Source organism: Gopherus flavomarginatus, chromosome 1, assembly GCF_025201925.1.
Source record: "Gopherus flavomarginatus isolate rGopFla2 chromosome 1, rGopFla2.mat.asm, whole genome shotgun sequence".
Taxonomy (NCBI): domain Eukaryota; kingdom Metazoa; phylum Chordata; order Testudines; family Testudinidae; genus Gopherus; species Gopherus flavomarginatus.
The window spans coordinates 204541084-204565341 of NC_066617.1; the positions used below are offsets into that span (position 1 = coordinate 204541084).

The following is a 24258-nucleotide window of genomic DNA, read 5'->3' on the forward strand; positions in this document are numbered from 1 at the left end:
TGTGGGTGGAAACACCTTGTGTTTTCCTATGCAGAATCACAGCTACAAGATGGAGTTTTGCAGTCACATGGGCAAGTCACATGTCCATGCATGACTCAGTTCTTTACAGGCTGATGTTAAGCTCAGATGTAGATTGGCATCTCTCAAAGTCCATTGTCAGCTTAAGTGTTTCTTGACTGGGCACTAACTGAGGGCTTGTCTACATCACAAAGTTGCAGCGCTGGTGAGGGGGTTACAGCGCTGCAACTTAGGAGGTGTACACATCTGCAGGGCATCACCAGCGCTGCAACTCCCTGTTTGCAGCGCTGGCCGTACTCCCGTTTTGTCTCGGGTGTAGAGGATCCAGCGCTGGTGATCCAGCGCTGGTAATCAAGTGTAGACACTTACCAGCGCTTTTCTTGACCTCCGTGGAATAAGCAGGTATCCCAGCATACCTGAGGAAGCCTCTCCTTCAAGCAGGTCTCTTTCCCTGCGGTTTGCAGGGGGGTCCGGGGAACGCGAGAGCAAACCGCGGGGAAGCTGGTCTCCTTCCCCGGTTTGCTCTCGCGTTCCCCGAACCCCCAGTGCAAGCAGGTCTCCTTCCCTGCGGTTTGCTCTCGCGTTCCCCGAACCCCCGAGCAAGCAGGTCTCCTTCCCTGCGGTTTGCTCTCGCATTCCCCGAACCCCCGAGCAAGCAGGTCTCCTTCCCTGCGGTTTGCTCTCGCGTTCCCCGAACCCCCGTGCAAGCAGTTCTCCTTCCCTGCGGTTTGCAGGGGGGTTCGGGGAACGCGAGAGCAAACCGCGGCGAAGCTGGTCTCCTTCCCCGGTTTGCTCTCGCGTTCCCCGAACCCCCGAGCAAGCAGGTCTCCTTCCCTGCGGTTTGCAGGGGGGTTCGGGGAACGCGAGAGCAAACCCCGAGCAAGCAGTTCTCCTTCCCTCCGGTTTGCTCTCGCGTTCCCCGAACCCCTGTGCAAGCAGGTCTCCTTCCCTGCGGTTTGCAGGGGGGTTCGGGGAACGCGAGAGCAAACCCCGAGCAAGCAGTTCTCCTTCCCTCCGGTTTGCTCTCGCGTTCCCCGAACCCCCGAGCAAGCAGGTCTCCTTCCCTGCGGTTTGCAGGGGGGTTCGGGAAACGCGAGAGCAAACCGCGGGGAAGCTGGTCTCCTTTCCCGGTTTGCTCTCGCGTTCCCCGAACCTCCCTTGAAGCCGCCCAACAGCGCTGCAGTGTGGCCACATCTAACACCACTTGCAGCGCTGGTTGCTGTAAGTGTGGCCACTCTGCAGCGCTGGCCCTATACAGCTGTACTAATACAGCTGTAACAACCAGCGCTGCAAAATTGTAGATGTAGACATACCCTGAGAATAGTCTTTTCTCAAGAAGCTGACCAAATACTTCACTGAGGCTACTTAAAATCAAACAAGTACATAGCCAATATTCATAACTTCAAATGCAAAAATGATACACACTTACAGACAGTATAATTATAACCAGCAAACTACAACCTTTCCAGAGACACCCCACTTGGCCTCCTCTGTACAAGACCAGGTGCAACAGTGATCTATATGGTCACAATTCCTGTCAATAACGTCACAAGGACAACTCCATCCTTTGTGATAAATGTGTTAGGAAATTGTAAGACTCTCTCCCTTTGGTGACAAATGTGTTTAACAGGCTCTCTATAGTTTCCCTCACCCAAATCACAGTTTTATATGACAGCCACCAGGCAAAATATTCAGACAAACTTGTCAATTGCTTTTCTTTCCATTCTCCATTAGGAAAGGAAAGTGCATACCCAGTAAACCAGGGATAAGGTTCATAATTTTAAACAGTACACACAGCAGGAGATATGTTTTGCTGATGCTCTAAGTATACACTACAAAGCAGTACATCTACCAATTATAACAAAGAACCGTGACTCATCTCTCTCTGTTTCAATTCCTGACTTGCTCTCTTAGTTTCAATTCAGTGATTCACAGTGTAACCCTGGCAAGTCTACTTACAGACAGCATTGTACAGTTGTTTATAACACCTAAGATATTTTTAACTGAAAGAAGTTACCAAAAAAAGTTTCTCTTTTTCTTTTTCAGTTTGTTTTGTGCATTAGACCGTACTTTGTGTATAGGTAGTATCAGTGTATACAGTACCTGTATAATCAGTTTCTATCTTGCTGAAGAGACCATCATGGACATTAAACAAAGCAGAAATACTCTTTTAAAAGACCTGTGGGAAAAAAATTAAAAATTCAGAACAATAGTCTCTGCCAAAAACATGATTTTATTTTAAAAGTCTAAGCTTACAGAATCGTTAATTTCTCACAGCTTTAATAATCCCATTTGTAAAATGGGATTCACATTTATATGAGTGATGGCAAATGTGGCGTCTTCAAAGCACTCTGAGATATTGAGCTAAAATGAGCCCTTAGAGGAGCCCAAATGTCCTCTGCTTGTAGCAAAGGCCACCAAGAGCAGAGAGGGGATCAGAACAGTGAGGTGCCTGGTCACTCCCACATGTGCCTGCAGAACCCAGTCCCCACCTGCTCTCCTCAGCACTCACCAGTCAGGGACCCAGAGCCAGGCAGTTTGGTCCTGGGATGTGGACATGAAACCCCCCGGCAGGAAGAGGCCATGACAAAGGCCCTGCATATCCAGCTCACTCCTGACACAGTATATTTATATAGGTTTCAGAGTGGTAGCCGTGTTAATCTGTATCAGCAAAAAGAACAAGGAGTACTTGTGGTACCTTAGAGACTAACAAATTTATGTGGGCATAAGCTTTCATGGGCTAAAACCCACTTCATCAGATGCATGCAGTGGAAAATACAGTAGGAAGATATATATACACAGAGAACATGAAAAAATGGTGTTGCCATACCAATTCTAATGAGACTAATCAATTAAGGTGCGCTATTATCAGAAGGAGAAAAAAAAACTTTGGTAGTGATAATCAGAATGGCCTATTTCAAACAGTTGACAAGAAGATGTGAGTAACAGTAGGGGAAAAATTAGCATGGGGAAATTGTTTTTACTTTGCGTAATGACCCATCCACTCCCAGTCTTTATTCAAGCCTAATTTAGTGGTGTCCAATTCGCAAATTACTTCCAGTTCTGCAGTTTCTCCTTGGAGTCTGTTTTTGCAACTTTTTTGTTGGAGAATTGCAACTTTTAGGTCTGTAATTGAGTGACCAGGTAGATTGAAGTGTTCTCCAACTGGTTTTTGAAAGTTATAATTCTTGACGTCTGATTTATGTCCATTTATTTTTTTGTGTAGAGGCTGTCCGGTTTGGCCAAGGTACATGAGAGAGGGGCATTGCTGGCACATGATGGCATATATCACATTGGTAGATGTGTAGGTGAACGAGCCTCTGATGTTGTGGCTGATGTGATTAGGTCCTATCATGGTGTCCTTTGAATAGATATGTGGACAAAGTTGGCAACTGGCTTTGTTGCAAGGATAGGTTCCTGGGTTAGTGATTTTGTTGTGTGGTGTGTAGTTGCTGGTATTTGCTTCAGGTTGGGGGGCTATCTGCAAGCAAGGACTGGTCTGTCTCCCAAGATCTGCAAGAGTGAGGGATTGTCCTTCAGGATAGGTTGTAGATCATTGGCTCTCAAACTTTTTTACTGATGACCCCTTTCACATAGCAAGCCTCTGAGTGCCACCCCCTCTTATAAATTAAAAACACTTTTTTATATATTTTACACCATTATAAATGCTGGAGGCAAAGCGGGGTTTGGGGTAGAGGTTGACGGCTCCCGACCCCCCCCCGCTCATGTAATAACCTTGCGATCCCTTGAGGGGCCCCAACCCCTAGTTTGAGAATCCCTGTTGTAGATCCTTGAGGATGCACCAGAGAGGTTTTAGTTGGGGACTGAAGGTGATGGCTAGTGGCATTCTGTTACTTTCTCTGTTGGGCCTGTCCTGGAATAGGTGACTTCTGGGTATTCTTCTGGCTCTGTCAATCTGTTTCTTCTCTTCAGCAGCTACGTATTGTAGTTTTAAGAACGTTTGATAGAGATCTTGTAGGTGTTTGTCTCTGTCTGAGGGATTGGGGCAAATGTGTTTGTAGACAATGGATCATGTGATGTGGTCTGGATGAAAGCTAGAGGCATGTAGGTAAGTATAGCTGTCAGTAGGTTTCCGGTTTAAGGTGATGTTTATGTGATCATTGCTTATTAGTACTGTAGTATCCAGGAAGTGGATCTCTTGTGTGGACTGGTCCAGGCTGAGGTTGATGGTGGGATGGAAATTGTTGAAATCATGGTGGAATTCCTCAAGGGCTTCTTTTCCATGGGTCCAGATGATGAAGATGTCATCAATGTAGCATAAGTAGATTAGGAGTGTTAGGGGACGAGAGCTGAGGAAGCCTTGTTCTAAGTCAGCCATAAAAATGTTGGCATACTGTGGGACCATGCAGGTACCCATAGCACCTACTCCAGGACAGGCCCAACAAAGAAAGTAACAGGACGGCACTAGCCGTCACCTTCAGCCTCCAACTGCGCAAATAAATTTGTTAGTCTCTAACGTGCCACAAGTATATATATATATATTTCATCTAATTAAATTTAATTAGCCCCAAATGTAGCAGACTATAAGCAAACTTGCTCAAAATACTGCAACCTGTGACTGCTCAAAAAATATAACTGGCATGCATTAAAAAGCCCAATTCCACAGGAAAACCTTGAATGTGGCAACATTCAAACAATGTGCCTGAGTCTGTGCACAGAGTGTGTGTGTGTGCAGGGAATGTGTGGATGGATGTGTACAGGGTGTGTGCATGCAAGGCAGGTGGCGCTGGGTCTGCACAGGATGTGTGTGTGCAGGAGATGTCGGTGGGTGTGTGCACAGGGTATGTGTGTGTGCAAAGAACGTGGGGGTGGATGTGTACGAGGGTGTGTGCGCAGGGGATGTGTACAAAGGTGTGTGTATGCAAGGGATGTGGGGGGGATGTGTATGAGGGTGTGCGTGCAGGGAATGTGGGGTGAGAGTGTACAGGGTGTGTCTACAGGGTATGTGGGGTTGGATGTGCACATGCAGGGGATATGAGGGTAGTGCATGCAGGTTGTGTGTGGAGATGGGTGTGCACAGGGTGTTGGCATGCAGGGGTCGGTGTGCACACAGCGTGGGCATGCAGGGGATATAGGGTGGATGTGTACAGGGGAGTGTGTGGCCACAGGACGGGTGGGGGTGTGTGTGTATAGGGCGTATGCAGGACTATATGGGCAGGAACATGGCTGGACCCAGGCTGTGTGTATGGAGGAGCAGAGACTGCACCGGGGGATGTACCCAAGGAGATGCAGGCAGGGGCGTGTGCGGGACAGGCTGAACCCGACTCCTGCAGCCTTCCCGCCCCGCAGCTGCGCACGAGCTGTGGGCACGAACAGCCGAAGTCTCCGCGCCTCGCCCCACTCCCCCAGGCGGGGGCGGGGCTGACGCCTCGCGGCTCTCCCTCAGCGCCCAGCCCCGCCCCCAACTCGGGCCGGAAGTGGTCGGCCCCGCCCCGGAAGTGCTCGAGGCGGAGAGGGGCGCGGGTTGGGACGGGAGCGGGATGGTTCCGCTGCTGCGCTAGTTTTGCACCGGAGCTAAGATGGCGGCGCAGACGCAGAGCGGGATTCGCCTCAGCGCGGTGAGCGGGCGGTCGGGCGCCCTTGCGGGGGACTGCGTTGGTTTCTCCCGCCTTCCCCCTGGTGCCTCGGGTGCGTTCCCTGGGGGCCGCTGCTGCTGCTCCAGCCGCCCGCACCCCCCGACCGAGCCGTGTGCGGCCGAGCCTGGCGGGGGGGCGGGCGGAGGTCTGGCCCCAGCAGGGAAACCTGCGCTTCCGAAAACCAAAACACCGCGGAGCCTCCTGGCGGGTCCCGAGAGACGGGCCGGGGGCTCGGTCCGCGCCGCCCTGGGGAGTCCGAGTGGGCGGGGAAGGGCCCTGGAGGGGCGTTTCCACCCTCTGCTAGTGGGGGGGTGGCTGTGCGGGAGGGGCTCGGCGCTCTGTGCCCATCTGGCCGCGGGGATGGTCGTCGCATGGCTATTGTGGGCGGTGTCATCGGGGCTGTTTGGAAACAGGAGGGCGAGGTAATGAGTTGAGCTGAGGCGTCCCTCAAGTGTTTCGGGGAGGGGGACTTGGGAGACACTGCAAACGCCTTTCGATTTGATGCTCTGGCCCTGCCTATGGAGGTCACAGGACAGGTTTGGGCAGGAAGCCCGAGATTGGGAGGCGGCGGAGAACAAAAACACTGGCTAGACTTAAAAGAACATGATCATTCAGTGGGGTAGGCAATTGTCAGGGACCTCCTCAGGGGAAACCTGTTGGCACCCACAGACACTTGCAGAGTTATTAAACAGCTAGGCTTTCCTGTGTCCTTCTCATGTGATGGAAAGGCATAGATACTATGCAGAATTGTTGTAGCTGTGTGGGTCCTATGGTATTAGAGACACGAGGTGGACAAGGTAATAGATCTTCTATTAGACCAACTTCTTTTGGACAAAGAAAAGAGACAAATGCCATATCAGTTGTGGTGAACACTTTTCATAAAGTAATCTCTCTATATCTGACTTACCAATTGTTATCCTCAAAGGAAACCTGCACAACACTTCCAAAAGATGAGTGAGAGCTTAAATTCATAATTTTGTTAAACACTAAAAATCATGGTTGTAATAAAGGCACTGGCTTCATGGCTTATTACAGTAATCTGTAACCACAAACCCTACTTTTTGTCATATGACATATGGGTGTTAATGGGCCACTTCACCTTGAATGGTCCCTTAGAATACGTGCTAACAATTTATGTTGAGCTGTCTTGTATTTAGTTGTGACACTCTGAAGGCGTGTCTGCACTTCAGGTACAGGTACCTGGAGGCAGAAGCCCTCCTGTTCTCATAGTGCTGTGTACACAGGAAGTTTGGTGTGTACTGTACTGCTGAGTGACATAGTTATAACCACATAAGTCCCTAGTGTAGACTAGGGCTCAATACCTTTCCCAGATCTGAAAAAGAGCTGTGTGTAGCTTTAAAGATTGTCTGTCTCACCAACAGAACTTGGGTTTAGATAAGAGAGGCATGTAGAGCTTCTGTTTTAAAAAAAAACTTTTTCCTCTTATGCTATTCTTTGTGTTCCCACTGTTGGGACTAAAGAATACTTTGTTTTAAGAAACCTCGTTTTGGGCCACTGCAATCCATTGGTCACAGATTCCCAGAGGAAGGACAGTAGGCACCAAACTAGTCAGATCTGTTGGGTGAACACAGTTGATATGCAGGCTACTGTAGCCTAGGACCCATTCTGTGAGTGGGAGAATAGCAGTATTGTCCAGGGGAGAAGGAATGAAACCTGAGAAGCAGACTCACAGAGAGATGAGTAGGGTGTCAAAGGCACAGCTAACCATGATAGTGGCACTAGCATTGTCCATGGCTGTGGCTATAACCAAGGGCTAAAACCAGTTGACCAAATCACTTCGAAGTTCTGGATGTTTAAAAATGGCTAGTAATATTTAGGGTTGCCAACTCTCCCGGTTTTGTTAGGAGTCTCCTGGCATCAGGTTCTGTATCCCAGAGGCTACTCAAACCAAACTGGGAGATTTTAGGCCAGTAAAAGTTGGGAGCTGCAACGGGGCTAAGGCAGACTCCCTATCTGCCCTAGTGCCATAATGCACTTGGAAGCGGCCAGCATGTCCCTGTGGCCCCTGGGTATGGGAGGGGCTCCGTGTGCTGTGCAAGTGCTGACTCTGCAGCTCCCATTATCTGGCAGCTGTGGCCAATGGGAGCTGCAGGAGTGGTTCTTGTGGATGTAGGCAGAGCATGGAGCCCGCTTCCCCTCACCCAAGCGCCGTAGAGATGTGCTTGCTGCTTCCAGGAATGGTGTGGCGCCAGAGCAGGCAGGGAGCCTGTCTTAGCCCCGCTGTGGCGCTTCCCGAGGTAAGTGCCCGATGTAAGTGCCTCCCGATGGGATCCCTCACCCTCTCCACCTGGAGGCCCTTCCTGCATCCAAACTTTTTGCCCCATCCCTGAGACCAAACTCCCTCCCAGAACTTGCACCTCGCACCCTGTTCTGCACCCCTACCCCAGGCTCAGCCCAGAGACCCTCCCACATTCTGAGCCCCTCAACCGCAACCCAGAGCATGCATCCCCCCTGGTCTCCAGCCCTCTACCCCAGCCCGGTGAGGGAGAGCAAGTGATGGAGGGAGGGGGGATGGAGTGTGTAGGGCAGTTCCTTGGGGAACAGGGCAGGGCAAGAGTTTTTGGTTTTGGGGGGGTTTTTTGTTTTTTTTTTGGTGATTAAACAGTTGGCATCCCTAGTATTATTTTTGTTTTCTAATATTTGGGTCCTTCCAAAAGAAAAGTGATTCTAAAACTTCATGCACAATTAAATACCATTCAAATACAATGTATAAGATAATCAAAACAAACAAATCTTATTTTCAAAAATCAGCTGTGTTGTTTGCAGAAGTAACTTAATAAAATCTATAGTGGCTCTGAATTTTTTTAGAATGGAAGTTTTGCTAACGTTACTACTGTATCTATGAAGTAAAATTATAGTTAGGAAGATGAAGATTCAGAAACCTATTTATTTAGAAGTATGGAACTGAATAGGTGAAAGAAGATAAACATTTATAGTCTCAAATGTTCACATTGTCAGTGCATTGAACTAGTTAAAATCTCCCAGAATCTTTCATATTCATGCTCAGTTTTATTGTGGAAATTCACTAGTCTTTAAATTGTTGTAATCTCTGTTCTTTGTATATGCAGAATCTGTCAAAAGCAAGATGTATGTTCTGTTGAAGTTTGCTAAATATGCATTTTGTGCTAGGTACGTACTGTTAGTGCAGATGGCTCCGCAATTTATTTTCATCTGGACTGTTATGTACAAAGCTAGAAAAAGTTTGTAAGGTGTGTGAGATAATACAATTGAAAATTCCAGATTCCATCTGTCATAAACAAGTGGAAAATAAAGATGAGCAGAATTAAGCTTATAAAGTTGGAACAGAGGGGAAAATGTAACTTATAAGAGTAAAAAGAACGAGGAGTACTCATGGCACTTTAGAAACTAACAAATTTATTTGAGCTTAAGCTTTTGTTGACTAAAACCCACTTCATCAGATATATATATACACACACACAGAGAACATGAAAAGATGAGGGTTGCCTTACCATCTCTGAGACAAATCAACTAAAGTGGGCTATTATCAGCAGGAGGAAAAAACACTTTTGTAGTGGTAATCAGAGTGGACCATTGCAAACAATTGACAAGAAGGTGTGAGTAACAGTAGAGGGAAAAATTAGCGTGGGGAAATAGGTTTTAGTTTGTGTAATAACTCATCCACTCCCAGTCTTTATTCAGGTCTAATTCGATGGTGTCCATTTTGCAAATTAATTCCAGTTCTGCAATTTCTCCTTGGAGTCTGTTTTTGAAGTTTTTTTTGTTGACGAATTGCGACTTTTAGGTGTGTAATTGAGTGTCCAGGGAGGTTGACGTGTTCTCCAACTGGTTTTTGAATGTTATAATTCTTGAAGTCTGATTTGTGTCCATTTATTCTTTTGCGTAGAGATTGTCTGGTTTGGCCAGTGTACATGGCAGAGGGGCATTGCTGGCACATGATGGCATATATCACATTGGTAGATGTGCAGGTGAACCTGATGGTGTGGCTATGATTAGGTCCTATGATGGTGTCCCTTGAATAGATATGTGGACAGAGTTGGCAAGGGGCTTTGTTTCAAGGATAGGTTCCTGGATTAGTGTTTTTGTTGTGTGGTGTGTAGTTGCTGGTGAGTGTTTGCTTTGGGTTGGGGGGCTGTCTAAGCGAGGACTGGCCTGTCTCCCAATGTCTGTGAGAGTGAGGGATTATCTTTCAGGGTAGGTTGTAGATCCTTGATGATGCGCTGGAGAGGTTTCAGTTAGTGCAGCCTCCCCCTTCCTTCCTTGTGCCTCCTGCCCACAGCAGTCAGCTGTTTCACGGTGTTCAGGAGGTTAAGGGGAGGGGGAGGGAGAGTGAGGATGCAGCCCTGCAGGCAGGAGGCACAAGGAAGGAGCAGGGAGTTGCTGATCCATGGGGTGGGTTGGAGGGAACCTAATGGGAGGCTGCCGGCTCACCCTTGTTCCAAGCCCCTACCCACTAACAGGCGGCGGCCAAACAACGTTATATGCAAACAGTGCACAATTTTTAGTGAGTATGTTCTATAATAGATCAGTGACAAAACAACATTAACTGAGATGACATTAAGTGAGGAGTTACTATACTCACTCATTGATTAGTGCTACAACTTCTGGGGGTAATTCTGTGATTCTTAGCAATGTAGAAATTTAAGCTGCTTTATGAATTATTTCTTAGGCCTTGGCTACACTGGTGCTTTACAGCGCAGCAACTTTCTCGCTCAGGGGTGTGAAAAAACACCCCCCTGAGCGCAGCAAGTTGCAGCGTTGTAAAGCGCCAGTGTAAACAGTGCCCCAGCGCTGGGAGCGCTTTCCCCAGCGCTGGGAGGTACCTGCACCCAGCGCTGGCGCTGTGATCACACTCGCACTTCAAAGCGCTGTTGTGGGAGTGCTCCCAGGCAGCGCTTTGAAGTTGCAAGTGTAGCCATACCCTTAGTGCATTGTGAGAGAACTTATCTGTCCTTTCTGGGAACACAGGGAAAATTGTTGGAAGGCATTGGACTAATGGTGGCACCCAGTGAAGCTCGCCTGCGTCCAGACTTCAGTAGTTGAACGGTTGATGAGCTGTGTTCACTTCTGTGGTAACCTATATCTCTTGGGCCTGCCATTTTGAGTTAAAAGCACCACTGCATTCTAATTAAGGGGTTTTATGTGTGATGCTCAAGTATAACTCAAGTTAACTTTGCAGTGAAGACAAGGCCAAAGACATGTTAAACCTTTGAGTTCTGCTGGACAGTGCCTGAGTTTTAATTTAATCAATAGAAAAGGGTTGGAGCATATGCCTCATGAGGATGTGTTCCTGTTATGTGCATTGGGTTCCATTTAACTCTTCCATGTATGTAAAAATTGCTTTTCAAACAAGCTTTACAACATTCATGTGGGATGAGCAATGTTATTAGAGACAAAGTTGGGTGAGGTAATATCTTTCATTGGACAACCTTTTAGTATTATAGCACTAGTGGCTTGCCCGTTAGAGGTGTGTGTGTACATATACATATACAAAAATCTAAAAGTACCCAGGATTAAGCTCTCCATAGGAAGTTAAAGATTTCATGCAATAACCACTCCCTGAAGGAAGCGACAAAGAGTCCTGTGGCACCTTTTAGACTAACAGACATATTGGAAAAGCAGCAAAGAATCCTGTGGCACCTTATAGACTAACAGACGTTTTGGAGCATGAGCTTTCGTGGGTGAATACCCACTTCGTCAGATGCATTCACCCACGAAAGCTCATGCTCCAAAACGTCTGTTAGTCTATAAGGTGCCACAGGATTCTTTGCTGCTTTTACAGATCCAGACTAACACGGCTACCCCTCTGATACTAGACATATTGGAGTGGCTATAGAGCTTATGCTCCAATACGTGGGTGAATACCCACTCCAATACTTCTGTTAGTCTATGGCCACGTCCAGACTAGATATTAAAATCGATTTTAGATACGCAACTTCAGCTACGGGAATAACATAGCTGAAGTCGAATTTCTAAAATCAAGGTACTCACCCGTCTGGATGGCGCGGGATCGATGTCCGCGGCTCTCCGTGTCGATTCCGGAACTCCGTTCGGGTTGATGGAGTTCCGGAATCGATGTAAGCGCGCTCGGGGATCGATACATCGCGTCCAGACTAGACGCGATATATCGATCCCCGAGCAATCGATTTTAACCCGCCGATGCCGCGGGTTAGTCTGGACGTGCGCTATAAGGTGCCACAGGACTCTGTCACTTTTTACGGATCCAGACTAACAGGGCTACTCCTCTGATACTTCACTCCCTGAAAGTCATTAAGGATATTGTGTGAGCTAAATCAGTTCTTTGTGCAGGTGATTAGACCTTTCTAAGCTGCCTTTGTGTTGCAGAGTTGCTGTGTAAAAGTATTGATGGCTCAGCTTTCGGGCCTTACGGTCTCCCTGAGCAGTGTGGGACTAAGGCCATGGCTACACTTAGGCCATGTCTACATCTAAAGTTTTGCAGCGCTGGTTGTTACAGCTGTATTAGTACAGCTGTATAGGGCCAGCGCTGCAGAGTGGCCACACTTACAGCAACCAGCGCTGCAAGTGGTGTTAGATGTGGCCACACTGCAGCGCTGTTGGGCGGCTTCAAGGGGGGTTCCGGGAACGCGAGAGCAAACCGGGAAAGGAGACGAGCTTCGCCGCGGTTTGCTCTCGCGTTCCGCGAACCCCCCTGCAAACCGCAGGGAAGGAGACCTGCTTGCTCGGCGGTTCGGGGAACGCGAGAGCAAACCGGGAAAGGAGACCCGCTTCGCCGCGGTTTGCTCTCTCGTTCCCGGAGCCACCCAGCAAACCGCAGGGAAGGAGACCTGCTTGCTCGGGGCTCCGGGAACGAGAGAGCAAACCGGGAAAGGAGACCCGCTTCGCCGCGGTTTGCTCTCGCGTTCCCGGAGCCACCCAGCAAACCGCAGGGAAGGAGACCTGCTTGCTCGGGGCTCCGGGAACGAGAGAGCAAACCGGGAAAGGAGACCCGCTTCGCCGCGGTTTGCTCTCGCGTTCCCGGAGCCACCCAGCAAACCGCAGGGAAGGAGACCTGCTTGCTCGGGGCTCCGGGAACGAGAGAGCAAACCGGGAAAGGAGACCAGCTTGATTACCAGAGGCTTCCTCCTTCCACGGAGGTCAAGAAAAGCGCTGGTAAGTGTCTACATTGGATTACCAGCGCTGGATCACCAGCGCTGGATCCTCTACACCCGAGACAAAACGGGAGTACGGCCAGCGCTGCAAACAGGGAGTTGCAGCGCTGGTGGTGCCCTGCAGATGTGTACACCTTCAAAGTTGCAGCGCTGTAACTCCCTCACCAGCGCTGCAACTTTCTGATGTAGACAAGCCCTTACAGTTCTGCAGCGCTGGTAGTTACAGCTGTGTTTGTACAGCTGTGTAGGGCCAGTGCTGCAGTGTGGCCACATTTGCAGCGCTGTTGGGAGTGGTGCATTGTGGGCAGCTATCCCAGCATTCAAGTGGCTGCAACGTGCTTTTCAAAAGAGGGGGGTGGGGTGGAATGTGACAGGGAGCGTGGGGGAGACAGAGAGATTGGATTTTTGGAGCTGACACTGTTCTCAGCTCCCTGCCTTGCAAGTTCTAAGGACTGGAAGACATACAGTGCTTACCTTCAATCATTTTAAAAGTTCTGACTCCTTCCCCCACCCCTCTCTCATTCACTAAATGCAAATTATGCACTCCTAAATAGCCGTCAGACCAGATAAGCATCTGCTCAACATGGACTTCCCCCTCCTCCTCTGCCGTGTGAGCGTGCTGTTTCTCTCTTCAAGCAAACAGCTGTGAACATTCCAAAGTAATTCCCCTGCCTGCCTCCGCTCACTCAGCAAACAGGAGTTGTATTTGTTTTTTAAATAAGCAGTTTGGCTGAACTCTGAGCTCCCCCTTCCTTCCGGTTTGTTGTGGACAGGAATTCTGGGATACCTCCTTATACCCCGGAGGTCAATAAAAGCGCTGGTGGGGTCCACACTTGCTGACCAGCGCTGGATCACCAGCGCTGGAATCGCTACACCCGAGGCTCGACCGGGTGTACAGCCAGCGCTGCAATCAGGGAGTTGCAGCGCTGGCTGTGCTTTGCAAGTGTGGCCACATCCTAAGTTGCAGCACTGTAACCCCCTCACCAGCGCTGCAACTCTAGTGTAGCCATGACCTAGGACTTTCTCTGCCCTGGGCTACATTACAGAATTACTTCGGTATAACTGTCACTCGGGGGTGTGAATAATCCACACCACTGAGTGACATAGGTATACTAACCTAAGCACTGGTGTAGACAGCGCTGTGTCAGCAGGCGAGCTCTCTCACCAATATAGGTACTGCCCCTCATGGCAATGGAGTTAAGTCAATGGGAGAGCTTGCTCCCATTGGCTTAGAATGTCTGTGCCAGAAGTGCTACTTTGGAATAGCTGCATTGGTGCAGCTGTGCCACTGCAAGTTTGTAGTGTAGACTTGCCCTCATAGAAATGCAGGGGTGTTTAGGGAGAGAAAGTGTCTCAGAAATTAAGCAGTTATATTGGTGAGTGTGTCCTGGAAACAGGCAGAAATGCTTTACTTGAGGTTTCTGCAAGGAAGAGTTGCTTATCTGCCATTTACTACCCCCATTCAAGGAAATAGGATTGATGTGCGTTTTGTATAAACAAGTTACCTGAAGAAAATACCTGACTCCACTTCAAACAGAAAACTGACCTACAAGGTCCTGATTTCTGCTCTGCTTGGCAGAAAGTCAACAGCATAGTATCTGTGGGGATAACGGACAGGGTGACTAGCTCATGGTTACTTAGGCCTTGTGTACACTAGAAAGGGTTTCCTGGTATAGCTGTTCTGGTCATTGGTAGGGATAGAATCTAGGAGCTTGACTATCCAAACCATGAGTCACCACTGCTTGACCTAAAGGAGCTATTTGGTTAGGGGTAAATAAGCCTTCACTAAACAGACCCAGTTACTACAGGGACATGATTGTACACACTAAGAGCAGGTCTATACTGCAAAGTTTAGTTGGGAGAGGCGTCTTTCAGGTATGTGAAAAAACGGTACCCCCTGTCAACACAGTCAGGCCACCAAAAACTCCAGTTTAGATGCAACTATGCTGGCAGAAGGGTGCTTCTGTCGGCATAGCTAATGTTGTTCGGAAAGGTGATGTTACAGTTCTGGTGGAAAAACTCCATCTGTCAGTATATGCTATGTCTGCACTATGGCACTCCCCTGTTATAGCTATACTGGCAAAGCATTTGTAGTATAGACAAAGCCTAAGCCAGTGTATTGCTCCTCTTGGTGGTTTCCCCCATTAAGAATAAGTTCTTGTTACATACCTAAAGCTAAAGATTATTCTTTTAGCTCAGGTGATTGAGGCTTGTGCTGGAGAGCTGAGGTTTGGTTCCTCTGATGACCTCTACTGTCAGTGGGCATGTAATTGCAGTTTGTTACATGTAATACACATGGTGGAATTTGGGCCAAAAAATTAAATTCTGCACACAATATTTTAAAATTCTGCAAAATTGTTATTTTGACAAATAAAATATGCAGAATATAATCACACCAGTTTCAATTATTTTTGGTCATTTATTTCAAAATATCTGTCAGCAAGTATGTCTGTAGCAATACAGACAAGAGTCAGGAAATGTTTTTTGACAAATAGATTCCTTACTAGGCATATTAATACAGAACTCGGAGTAATAATTCATTTAAACTACAATACAGAACCGTATTTCCTGCACCCCTCAGAAGCAGTGCAAAGGCTTGGGGAGTTAGGGGTAATGGAGGAGCTGAAGGAGAAGGAAATAAATTGCTGGGAAGGAGCCTGGGAGTGAACTTGGAGGGCTGTTGGGTATGGGTGGGAAAAGTATGGAACAGGGTTTTGGGTTTTTTTGTGTGGGGGTGAGGGGTGAGGAGAGATTGTCAGGGAGCTTCCCCCGTGCAGACCCTGGCTGATCTCTAGCCTCTCCCATTCAGTCAGGCACATATGCCCCCATCCCCATGTGTCTCTGTACTCTCACCCAGCCATCCCACTGGCCCTCTGTGTCCCTGTACCCCTCCTCCTCCCCCATGTGTGTCTGTGCCCTCACCCAACCACTCCCCTGGCCCTGTGTAGCTCTGCACTCCCTCCCCCATGTGACTCTGCCCTCACTCAGCCCTCCCGTCTGTGTGTCCCTGTGTCCTTCTCCCATCACCATGTCTCAGCCCTGAACCAGCCACTCCCCTGTCCCTGTGCGCTGCCCCATCACCATGTCTCTGTGCCCTCACCCAGCCACTCCCCTGTCCCCCTCTCCCCGTCCTCATGTGTCTTTGACCTCACCTAGCCACTCCCCTGTCCCTATGTGTCTCTGTACCCCTCCCCTGTCCTCACTTAGCCACCCTATGTAGCTCTGCACCTCCCTCAGGAGTAATGTAATATTCTCCAAAAAAGAGAAACCAACTTCATAGGATGACCTTGAGGACTCTAGTCCAGAACACAGCATAACAACAAGAGCTAAATCTTGCTGATCATGTCACTTTCTTGAAGAATATTGATGATAAAAAAATCTGAAGAATATATCCAATATTTAAGTATGGTAACTTGACACATTTGTTGTATAAAATAGCTAAAGTAAATGTCACAGTATTTAATACATATTGTCTTTCACTTTATATTGTGGAAGGAAACAAACTGAGCTAACACTAACCTTTTTTTGTTTTTTGTTTCAGCTTTGTCCAAAGTTCTTGCACACAAATTCTACCAGTCACACTTGGCCGTTCAGTGCAGTTGCAGAACTTATAGGTATCAATGCTTTGTTTATTGAATATTCGACCCCTTTGTTTTTGTTTAAATTGTGCAGTGACTTTGACATTAAAAGTTACAATAATTATTTTAGCTGAATTTAATAGAAAGTGGAGGGGAAATAAGGTTTTACATTTTGATTCTATGGTACATAGAGAGCAATCAAAAGTTTCAATTTAGTCATATTTGAAACTTCCTTACATGTGTTAATACAGTGTATTATAATTTTAAAAAGAAACTTTTTTGCGATGTATGCTATTTGTGGTTTATTTTGTTTAGAAGTAGATCTGTCAGGTTCACTTGTAGTAGCACAGTGGTATAATTTAGGTTTTGAACATTGCTAGGGAAATGTTCAAATTTAAGACATTTTTTTCTCATTTAAAATCCATAAAACCATTTCTTAGGCTTTTGTTCAGTTTTCAATAGCAAAACTTAAATGTTGGACCTGTCTACTTGTAATAACAGATACTTGCCAATAAGCCAAACTGCACTTCGCTTTTATATCTTTGTTCACAATTTCTAGTTTTATAAAAGCTAGAAGTTTGTGTTAGAAGATCTTTTTTAAGGTACATTTTCTCAGAATAGTTTGTATCTCATATTTGATTGTCCAACAAGAAAATATTTTATAACCTTATTTGTTAGCCACGTGCTCCCTTTTCCTGAACTGCAGTTCAGCTTAGTTAGGAGCATAGCTAGTTGAGAAGGACTAAAGAGAAACCTAGGAGTAGGGTGAGTGGGAGAAACTGCCCATTTCTATTGCCATTCAGTGGTGGTTTGAAGGAAACTGAGGCCAGCCTTAATGTTTAGCATCTGGTTTTGTGTGAAGATCATTCGTTGCAATCTAGATTTTTAAAAATAGGTTAGCTTTTTCCCTAATAGGCAGCAAATTAGTAACATTTTGTTTATACAAGGTACTGGAAAACAAGATTTTTTTCTTCCTTTTTTGATTATGATGATGTCTTGAGTGGAATTTTACATATGATATATCTTGACCTATAAACAGGGGCAGTATTGTAGAGGCAATAGTTTGGGGTCTGTGTGTATTGAAATTATTAATATAGGATACTACCATGACAGCAGTTCAATCATAAATTCCTTTATTAAATCTGAAGGTCCAATGGTATTTCTGCAATTGCTCTAAATATGTCTAAAAGCTTAAATAATAAATATCCAAACAGTAACACCACTTATGAGCATTTGATTAAAAATATTTACAAAAGGGCTTACAGGGATGCTTATACTCATATTGGTTGGCTCCAACTTGTTCAGGCAGGTATTAGCAATGTTTACTTTCTTTAATGAACAAGTGATGTCATTGCCAAGTATTGGACCTTAGCTAAGGCCAGGTGAAGCAGTTTTTTATAATATATTTAACAAACTTATATAGACAATTACTTACTGTACCTGGTACCCAATGAACCAGGTTTTATTTCTGTTACTTCAGCACAGACCTTAAATAATATAACACGAGTATTTTGAAGGGTCACCGAAAGTTTAACACAACTCTTCTTATGATTTCATTCTTTTTGACTACATGCATTGGGCATATTGCACACATTTAAAACTATAGTTCATTCAAGTTTAATGTGATCTGATATTCCTGCTAGGGGGTTGGAGGGGTGTTAGCCTCCCCAAATTGACTCAAAACAAAAGATTATTAATCAACTTTTACATATTTTATATATAATCTGATGACTTCATCAAAGAGATGAAAATAAAACTAAAATTCATTTTTTATTCTAGCATTGACATTCATCATCAAGTATGTCTTCAGTTTATGGTTTTTGTTTCAGGGTTTATGCTAATTTTTAAACAAAGTAGCAAAATCTCACTGTTCGGTGCTTTGCAAAACTATGTGCTAGTCACTAGGAAAAAATTGTATCCCCTCACCCCAAATTAGAGTTTGTGGCAGATGCTGTAATGAGGTATTGTATTACTACAAATTAATTTTGCAAAGTACCACTGTATATATACACTATGAAGAAATGTACATAATTAAAAATGACAAAATATATTTATAAAGGACATCTTTGTTATGCACCTTTGCTTTTACACGTTTGTTCACTCACAAATTCAGAATGGGCCTTTAATGCAAATTACTAAAATTCTGTAGGGTTTACATTTAATCAAGGTGGTAGGTCCATTCCAGTAGCTGCTCATCAGCACTGCCAGCAATAGTTTAAGTGGTTCCTAAATGGCAGATCCACTTTAGTCTTTGGAAAAGCTTTCTGTCTGAAAGCTACTTGGCAACAAGCAGTCATAGTTTAACCCTACATCTTTCTGAGTGATTAGTGGTAAAAAGTCATCAGCAAACAGCCCAGATAATATGGTGGCTATCCATATGAGTGATTATAAAAATTGGTGTGTACTAAGTGGGAACTAACTTTCAAGGTTGATCCTAAAACAACAACTATAAACCACTCATTTTGTAGACCTTGTACAATATTTTAACTTTTTTAAAAATGGCTTTAACTGATTTAAAAAGGAGCGTCAGGGAAGGAAGTGTATGGAATTTAATATTTTATGAGGTAGAGATGGGACATGCTGAATCCACTTACCTGGAAAATATTTTCACAGACGGTTTTGGTATATAAGCCTTTCAGCAGAATGATGTATTTTGAATGTATGGATGCTATAGCATTTTAATTTGTGCTCTTGTTAATTTCACACTTCCCTGATTTTCAGACAATGCTTACGATCCAGATGTGAATGCTAAACAGATCTGGATAGACAAAACAGTAATAAAGGGCAACATATGTTTGACATTTACTGATAATGGAAATGGCATGACTTCAGAGAAATTGCACAAAATGCTCAGGTGGGTAACCGTTTTGTGGATATTTTTATGGTCTCCCACAATCATTCCAATTTTCAGTTTCAGATTTTAATGTTCTGCTCATTCCTGCATATTTTTTTATATCAAATCTGCAAATGAATTTAATGCTTGTGAAAGCGAGACTAAGATTAATAACTAGATCCAAACAATAGGCAGATGCTGGTCAAGTGTTCATCAAGATCAGCAGTATATTTTGTTCCTGAATCACACATCTCCATTTGTCTGTTCCTGATTCTATTTTGAGTCAGCAGCTATACAGAAATATGTGGTTTTGTAATGTCCCTAAATGGAATAGGATAGGGGAAGAAGAGGAGGCCATACATGCTCAACTCAGGTTTGTGTGAATATAAACCCAGGTAGCCAAAGTTGAAAGGTAGTTAACTCAGTACTATTAACTGCCAACATGACTGTACAGTTGCTTCTTTGACTTAGTGGGTTGTAGGTGAAATGTAATAGAATTCAGATTTTGCACATTGTTCAAAATTGAAGGTATTGTAGAAAAATTAAGGGAATGAGGAATAACTGTAATGAACAGTTATATATTTTCTTTTAACATTTTTTTCTAAGGTATTGTTTCTTGTGAGTTAGGGCTTAATGCTAAATTCACTGCACATCTACAGATCATCACTTTTAATGAAATGTCTCCTTTGTCTCATTTACTAATGCAAAGTTGACTTTTTTGTTTACAAATAATTGCAAAAGCAATTGAGAGAAGTGGAAAAACTGTTCACCAAGGTCCAGTTCAGTCTTTTAAAATATAATTGACTATTAGACTGCTTTGGGAGGACTTTTTGTATAATTCCATACAGATGATACCCCTTACACATATTTAAAGATGGCAATAGATCACACTAGGGAGAAGTTTAGCATTATAACCTCAATCAGATCCTCAGCCTTTGTCTGGTTGTTGAGCAAATATTGTTTTTAGCTATGCTGTAGTCAACTGATATCAGAAGTAAGGATTAGCATAATCTGTTTAAACCTATTTTGACATCAGTCTTTTGTGGGTTTACACTTTTTTACAAAATGTTCTTACAATGTGTTTCAGCTTTGGCTTCAGTGACAAAGTTACAATAAATGGCCGCGTTCCAGTGGGACTGTATGGAAATGGATTTAAATCAGGATCTATGCGCCTGGGAAAAGATGCGATTGTTTTTACCAAAAATGGAGAGACCATGAGCGTTGGCCTGTTATCTCAGACCTTCCTAGAAGCTACAAAGGCAGAACATGTCATTGTTCCTATAGTATCATTTAACATGCAACATATCCTTTTGACTATTTTCAAACATAAAAAGTAGAGAACTTGCATGTGTAAAAGTAGGATATGAAGAGCCTCTCAGGTGTGCTTCTTGCCCTCTCAAGAGATGGGAATTGCAGTTGTGCTGATGTTCTCCTTATGTATAAGGAAGGAGGAGGGCTATGGGGTTGGATAAAAGCAGTAAGCTAGCAGCATAACACGTGTCTGAGGCCTGTTAAGTGAGAGAGCCCTGAGTACTGTGGCTGTGCCAAAGAAGCTCACCTAGAAATTTATTTTAATTTGTGAAATGTTTAAGTCTTTAACTTAGTTCTTACGGCAAATAATTAATCCAGAATACAAAGCCAGCCTTAAGGCCATCCAGGCACATTCTTTATTCTCTACTGAGGAGAAATTATTGGCAGAGCTTGATGCTATCATGGGGAAAAAAGGAACAAGAATCATCATTTGGAACCTTAGAAGGTAAGATGAAGTCCAGTGTCTGGTAACTTGTGAACTTAAAACAAGTGTTCACTATGCATGAGTTTGGTGATAAGCAGCTAGACTTTAGAAGTCTTGGTGGAACTACTCTCTAAAGCTATAAAGCTAATGAGCATGAGTAAGTTAGTGGGAACATGTGGAATCGGACGGATACATTTGAGAGTTACAAGGTCATTTATCCACTGCCACTGAACTATCATGACCGAGCAAGTAAAATAGCCAGAGGCAAAGGGTCTAAAGCCAGGTCTATGCAACAACGTTCTGTTGGCATAGCTATGTCTGTTAGTTATGCCAGCAAAAAATCCTGTATTTGACAGTTAATACAAGCAGAGGACCTTTGTCAGCATAGCTTATGTCCTTTGAGGAGGTAGTTTAATTGTGCCTGCAGAAGAATTACTTTTGCTGGAATAAGTTGGATCTCTGCTAGAGAGATTTGTTATTGCTGTACTAGCAAAGCTCTTGCAGTTGTAAACTAGCCCTAAAATGTGATATCTTGCTAAATCCTATCTGTTTTAATATTTGAATGGCTGTTTGTGAGACACCAGGCAGCTCCTTAACTAAACTTTCTTGTGACCTAGCAGTAGTCTACTTAAAATGCCTGGAACTTTTCAAGTTTAATTCTAGTTTGTTGACTCTTACAGTATCTAATCCAGAATTTTCCCACACAATTTACCATAGCAAAATAAAAGGCTTAATTAGTCACAGTCTGAAAGTCAGTAGAAATTAGAGAACAAATTTGTTAGGTCAACTTCTCCATCCACGTGCCTCTGCAGGAGTGGGCCCTATAGAAATGTAGGACTGGAAGGGACCTCAATAGATCATCGAGTCCAGTCTCCTGCACTCAAGGCAGAACTAAGTAATAACTGACCCTTCCTGACAGGTGTTTGTCTAACCTATCCTTAAAAACCTCCAACGAGAGAGATTCTCCAATCTTCCTAGGAGATTTGTTCCAAGGCTTAACTACTCTGACAGGAAGTTTTTCCTAATGTCCAGCCTAAACCGCTCTTGCTGCAATTTAAGCCCATTGCTCCTTCTCCTATCCTCAGAGGTTAAGGAGAACAATTTTTCTCCCTCCTCTTTGTAACAGTCTCTTTGGAATTGAAAACTGTTATCATATTCCCCCCACTCCCTGCTCATCTTTTTCTCTTCTCCAGACTAAACAAACCTCATTTTTTACAATCTTCCCTAATAGGTCATGTTTTCTAGACTTTCAATCATTTTTGTTGCTCCCAGAGACTTAAAGGTCAGAAAGGACTATCATGGTCATCTAGTCTGACCTCCTGTACATTGCAGGCCGCAGAACCTGCCCCACTCACCTGGGAAAGAATTCTCTGTAGTAACTCAGAGCCCTCCCCATCACTGGCCTTGGGAGGCTGTACCAGAACTTCAGTTCTCTGATTAGAAACCTTTTTGCCTAATTTCAAGCCTAAACTTGTTGATGGCTAGTTTATATCCTGTTCTCTCCTCTGGGCTTTCTCCAATTTGTCCACATATTTTCTCAAATGAGGTGCCCAGAACTGCACAAAATACTCCAGTTGAGGCCTAATCAGCACAGAGTAGAGCAGAAGAATTATTTCTTGTGTTGTGCTCACAATACTCCTGCTAATACATCCCAGAGTGATGTTTGCTTTTTTGCAAGTGTTACACTGTGGACTCTCAGTTAGCTTGTGATCCACTGTAACCCCCACATCCCTTTGCACAGTACTCTTTTCTAGGTAGTCATTTCCAATTTGTATGTGTGCAGTTGATCCGTCCTAAGTGGAGTACTTTGCATTGTCCTTACTGTTTTTTATTGTTTGTTTCAGATGATTTCTCCATTTTGAATTTTAATCCTATCCTCCAAAGCACTTGCAAACCTTCTCAGCTTGGTATCGTCTGAAAACTTTTAAGTGTACTCTCTCTGCCATTATCTAAATCATTTATGAAGATATTGAACAGAACTGGACCCAGGAGGGATCCCTGTAGGACCTCACTTGATATGCCCTTCCAGCTTGACTGTGAACCACTGATAACTATGGTCTGGGTCTGTAATTCCCTGGGTTATCTCAATTCCCCTTTTTGTAGATTGGCACTGTATTTGCCTTCTTCCAGTCTGGAATCTCCTCCATCTTCCATGAGTTTTCGAAGATAATAGTTAATGATTCAGATAGTTCCTCAGTCAGCTCCTTGAGTATTTTAGGAAGTATTTCTGTAGAAGTATTGTTAGGATTCATTTAGAATAAATGAATGTCATTGCAGCGTTACCTTGTAAATATTAGAGCACTATGATTAAAAAGGAACATACTCTTGAGGAAACCATACTTTAGAATCTCCAGCTGAAACAAACTTGCCTGCTAAGATTTTTCCTCTTCCACCCCTCTGTGGTACCCTGCCTTCTTCAGTAATTGTGTTGGGTTTATTTATTTATAATTTTAAATTTATATTAAATTATTTTTAATTCATTTTATTTATATTTTGGACTTCCTTTCTCAGAGATAAAGATGGAGAAACAGAGCTCGAGTTTGATAAGGATAAATATGACATCAGAATTCCAGAAGATTTAGATGAAGCAACAGGGAAAAGAGGGTATAAAAAACAAGAGAGACAGGACCAGATTGTGCCCGAAAGTGACTATTCGCTACGGGTAGGTATACTGTTTACTTAAAACAGTGACAAAGCTGGAAAGTAAGTTTCAAATATTTATTTTCAATGAGAATGATTATACTACAGCAGCAGTGGCCATAAAATATTTTAAAGCCAATCCATTTGCTTTTGAAGTATGTGTCTGTGATGCTTCTCTGGGGTGCCCAGGATTGTGAGGCACCTAACTACAACCTGCCCTTAGTGTGAGGAAGCCTTGTTCTGTGCCGGCTGTATGTCAGCTCCCTGACTCCGCAAGTCATAGGCAACACAAGCACTCCCTTCTCAGCCTATGTTTGCTCTGCTGTCTCTGCAGGTTAGTGATAGATGTGGTCCAACCTCCAAGCCCATGAATGTCTTCCTAGTGCCCAGCCTCTGTTCCTCTGGAAACTCTCAGTATTCACAGTTCTGGTGCTCCCAGCTGCAGTACGCTGCAGTTTCCAGTTACACCTCAGATCACTGTTCTGTTTAACAGACAGCACTTAGATATGTTTATATTGAAAACAAGCAAAAGTTTATTTAACAAAGGAAAAAGATTCAAGTGATAACAAGTAGAAATATTGGAAACAAATGGTTACATATAAAATAAAATCATAATGCATTTAGAACCTAGATTTATTTAACTATTTAGTATAGAATCTAGACTTGTTTAATGCCTTGTAAAGCAAAGTTCACCCCCAAAGACCTTTCACTATTTTTCAACCATCCC

The 24258-nt window shown here is 44.4% G+C and overlaps 1 protein-coding gene across 2 annotated transcripts in view; it reads left to right on the top strand.

Annotated features, from left to right (window-relative positions):
- Positions 1-5472: 5472 nt before the first annotated feature.
- MORC3 (MORC family CW-type zinc finger 3) overlaps positions 5473-24258 on the top strand; it is a 46599-nt gene continuing 27813 nt past the window's right edge. For both annotated transcript variants that reach the window (XM_050929165.1, XM_050929174.1), the window contains exons 1-6: positions 5473-5597; positions 16287-16359; positions 19045-19177; positions 20244-20456; positions 20766-20912; positions 23403-23553. In XM_050929165.1, the coding sequence (XP_050785122.1) occupies positions 5559-5597; positions 16287-16359; positions 19045-19177; positions 20244-20456; positions 20766-20912; positions 23403-23553 (756 nt within the window). In that variant the 5' untranslated portion in view covers positions 5473-5558. The remainder of the gene's footprint in view (positions 5598-16286; positions 16360-19044; positions 19178-20243; positions 20457-20765; positions 20913-23402; positions 23554-24258) is intronic.